This window comes from Octopus bimaculoides, chromosome 5 (assembly GCF_001194135.2).
Source record: "Octopus bimaculoides isolate UCB-OBI-ISO-001 chromosome 5, ASM119413v2, whole genome shotgun sequence".
Taxonomy (NCBI): Eukaryota; Metazoa; Mollusca; class Cephalopoda; order Octopoda; family Octopodidae; genus Octopus; species Octopus bimaculoides.
The window spans coordinates 14,712,646-14,716,811 of NC_068985.1; the positions used below are offsets into that span (position 1 = coordinate 14,712,646).

At 37.4% G+C, this 4,166-nt stretch overlaps 1 protein-coding gene across 1 annotated transcript in view; it reads left to right on the forward strand.

Moving 5' to 3' along the window:
* Positions 1 to 977: 977 nt before the first annotated feature.
* The window catches only part of LOC106879954 (ATP-dependent RNA helicase DDX51), a 31,224-nt gene continuing 28,035 nt past the window's right edge, over positions 978 to 4,166 (forward strand). Inside the window, exons 1-2 of the mRNA XM_014929714.2 lie at positions 978 to 1,261; positions 3,180 to 3,310. Coding sequence (XP_014785200.1) covers positions 1,239 to 1,261; positions 3,180 to 3,310 — 154 coding nt within the window. The 5' untranslated portion in view covers positions 978 to 1,238. The remainder of the gene's footprint in view (positions 1,262 to 3,179; positions 3,311 to 4,166) is intronic.

Consider the following 4,166-nt stretch of genomic DNA (forward strand, 5'->3'; position numbering starts at 1 on the left):
GAGCAAATCGACCCCAGGACTTATTCTTTGTAAGCCTAGTACTTATTCTATCAGTGTCTTTTGCCGAACCGCTAGGTTACGGGGACGTAAACACACCAGCATCGGTTGTCAAGCGATGGTGGGGGGACAAACACAGACACACAAACATATATATATGTACATATATACGACGGGCTTCTTTCAGTTTCCGTCTACCAAATCCACTCACAAGGCTTTGGTCGACCCGAGGCTATAGTAGAAGACACTTGCCCAATGTGCCACGCAGTGAGACTGAACCCGGAACAATGTGGTTCGTAAGCAAGCTACTTACCACACAGCCACTCCTACGCCTCTTTTTTTTCTTTCGTAAAGTTCTACATTGTATTTGTACCCTGTGTGGCTAATAAAGAAAGATATCTATCTTTCTATCTGTCTGTATATCTATCTATCTATCTCCGTCATTTCACCTGTCTACACGATTAAGCATTAAAACCTAAACCAGTAACAAGACATTTATCGTCTATTACATTATTTTGATATTTTATTATCTCGTCGTTTTCTTCAACGGTACAATACCCACGATATACAACAATGCATAATATAAAGAGTACTCTTTATCTATACATATAAATATATCTGTTTAATGTTGACTGTCAGAAAAAAAGAGAACTTAATAACATATTAGACATTAATAATATATTTTGTTCGAGTCCGTCTCAAACTATTCTGAATTTCCCCTGTAGAGGCACAAACTATTCCACCTGGAGATTCTGTCGACTCAACAGGTGAAACTCAGAGCAACAAAAGAATCACACGACCAAAAACAAAAAATATATATTCTGAATCTACTTCTCCTATATATTCTTAATTTATGCTTGCTTTTCTACAAAGAAAAAGAAATTTTAAATAACAAATAGATCTTTCCTCAAATTCACTTGATTTTTAAGAAAATCTCCACTGTTGGAAATTACGAAAATTTATCGAATTTAAATGAATTGCCTCCCTTAACCGGTGTCACCCGAATCATTAGAGAGACACAATTCAGTTTTATGTTGAACGTTTTTGGAAAGTGTTTATTGACAGTTTAAAGATTCGATCAAGTTTTTTATTAATTGGAATCGAAATCAAATCTTTTAATTTACATGTACATTTATATTTAATTTTTTTTTAAAATTGTCTTAGTTTTAAGAGTAGTTCTTCCTGCTTTACACACTTCGTAACCACGTGTTTAATGTAAACTTTCACCTCGCCGTTTTCAGATGCCTTTATTTAATATTAAGCGGTAAGTACAAAAAGTATTATTACCAACACATCATGTCATTGATTTATAACCAATATATTGTCATATTTTTTGTGTTGGGAGCGGGGTGTCAGTACTTTTTGTCATTAATGTGATTGTTAGCAAAGACATAACCCTTGTCCTAAGCCATGTGTCCCATAAAAATATCCTCACTATTGACACTCGATTGCGAGCTGCACATTATGTAATTTGATGACGTACGTGTGACTTTAAACTTCGCAAAGGCTGATATAGTCTTCATAATTCTGCTATTGGTAAATATTATTATGGGATCGATTAAGGCACCGAGCTGGCAGATTCGTTATCCTACCGCACAAAATGCGTAGTGGCATTTCTTATGGTTCGGTTTTACGTTCTGAGTTCAAATGCCACCGAGGTAGACTTTACCTTATTTTGATATCGAGTATATGCCTCCTCTAACAAATGCTTGTCTTGTGCTTCATAAAAACAAATTAATGTCTTGAAGGCCTAATCAAAATCAATCATTTGCGATAATTTTAAGTGTTCCCTTAAAAATATGTTATTGCTTAGTTCCAATCTTTCGATTTTAAGGTCCAATATTTACTGTTTTACAAAACAGGTTAGTGCTAACGTTAAACGTTTCAGATGGGTTGAATTTCGTACTCGATGAACAGAACTAACTGTAGCCATCATTTTTTGCTGTAGCTATACTGCCCTCCGATTTAAAGTTTTAAAATAGTTTGTTTACGAAAATTTAGCTGCTGTGTTGTGCAAATCAATCAGTTTGGTAATCAGCTTTGATCGTAATCAAAGACTTGTTTCTGTTGTTATAAAACGGTTTATTGAAAGTATTTGTTTTTGTCCGTATTATTTAATACAGTTATGGAACAGTACCATGACCTTTGTAGGCAGTTCCTAGACCATGGGACTAATGTCCTGTCTGGATATTGGCAGGTAATATGTGGGTAAGATGTGAACCCGGTGCTTCTGAGTAAACAGGTACACTCTAAGATCAGGTGATGCTGTTCAGCATTACATTTGACAGAGTAATCTAAACACTAATTGCATGCAATTAATTGAAACATGTATTTTAAGTCTATATTGTTCAGATTACTCTGTCAAATGTAATGCATATTTATTCACATTGTTTTGAATGAAACCTGCATTATCTCACAGCTTCGAGTTTACAATGATGTGATTGTATGACATAGTTGGCAGGTAAATAACACCATTTGAGCGTTATCATTACTAGTGTTGCCTTCCTGGCATGTGAAAAGACATTCGAGCGAGATCACTGCCAGTGCCGCTGGACTGGCTCCTGTGCAGGTGGCATGTAAAATACACCATTTTGAGTGTGGCCGTTGCCAGTACTGCCTGACTGGCCTTCATGCGGGTGACACGTAAAAGCACCCACTACACTCTCGGAGTGGTTGGCGTTATGAAGGGCATCTAGCTGTAGAAACTCTGCCAAATCAGATTGGAGCCTGGTGTAGCCATCAGGTTTCACCAGTCCTCAGTCAAATCATCCAACCCATGCTAGCATGGAAAGCGGGCATTAAACGATGATGATGTGAGTGATGGATCTGGTTGTTTTGAACATAAAGTAGGTAGAGTATTTGAGCCTGATATGGGCAAGACCTTTGACATTATGTCATGCTTGAGAAGGAGACCCATCAAGCCGAGGAAAATCACAGTCGTGGCAGATACTGGTGGCATGTAAAAGCACCCATTATACTCTCGGGAATGGTTGGCATTAGAAAGGACATCCAGCTGTAGAAAACCATGCCAAATCAGATTGGAGCCTGGCACAACCTTCCAAGCATGGCAGCAAAGAAGGAATCCCTTGCAGCAAGTTATAACTTGCTATCATGAAATTTATTCTGCCAGCCACTTTGTATCTCTTTGCAAATGATGTTCTGTTTTTTTTTTTTCTTTACAGATATGATGCTGACAGTGACTCAACTGGGCAAGTTTCAAAAGCCACATATCTTTCAAGATTAAAACATCTCTTGCAAGATGCAAATAAACGCAAAGAAGCATTAGCATCTCTGTCAGCTCAAAAAACCTCAGGTAAAATTTTCACGTTGAATATATTTATTTCTTTATTGCCCACATAGGGCTAAATATAGAGGGGACAAACAAGGACAGACAAAGTCGACCTTGGCAGAATTTGAACTCAGAACGTAAAGACAGACAAAATACTGCTTTACGTTTCTGCCAGCTTGCTGCTCTTCACATTGAATATATTAAATCATTAATGTTTTATATTGATATTCTTGAGTAACCCTTGACAGTTCTAATTGAATGGATTCAGTGGCATGTAACTAGTTTATGATTACATTTAGAAACAAGCTGTAAAACTTACCACAAATATAATGTGTTTAGGTGTTAGTTTGAGTTGAACATCTTAGTTTGTTCTTTGTTTAAGCAAAGGCATGGCTGTGTGGTTAGAGAACCTTGCTTTGCAACCATGTGATTTCAGGTTCAGTCCTACTATGAAACACATTAGGCAAGTATCTTCTTGTATTGCCCTGGGTTGACCAATGTGTTCAGAGTGAATTTGGTAGACAGAAACTATAAAAAGCCCATTGAATATGTATGTGTGTGCTTTTGTGATTGTCTCCCACCATACCATAACAACTGGTATTGGTTTGTTTACATCCCCATAACTTAGCTATTTAGTAAAATAGACCAATAGATCAAGTGCTACACTTAAAAATAGATATTTGGGTCATTTAGTTTGACTAAACCCTTCAAGGCAATGCCCCAACATGGTCGCATCCAATGACTGAAACAGATTCGAGATAAAGATTAGTAGCCATGGTGACTGCATCTTTCATCATCATTTAGCGGCCGCCTTCCATGCTAGCATGAGTTGGACGATTTGACTGAGGACTGGCAAACCAGATGGTTGCACCAGGCTCCA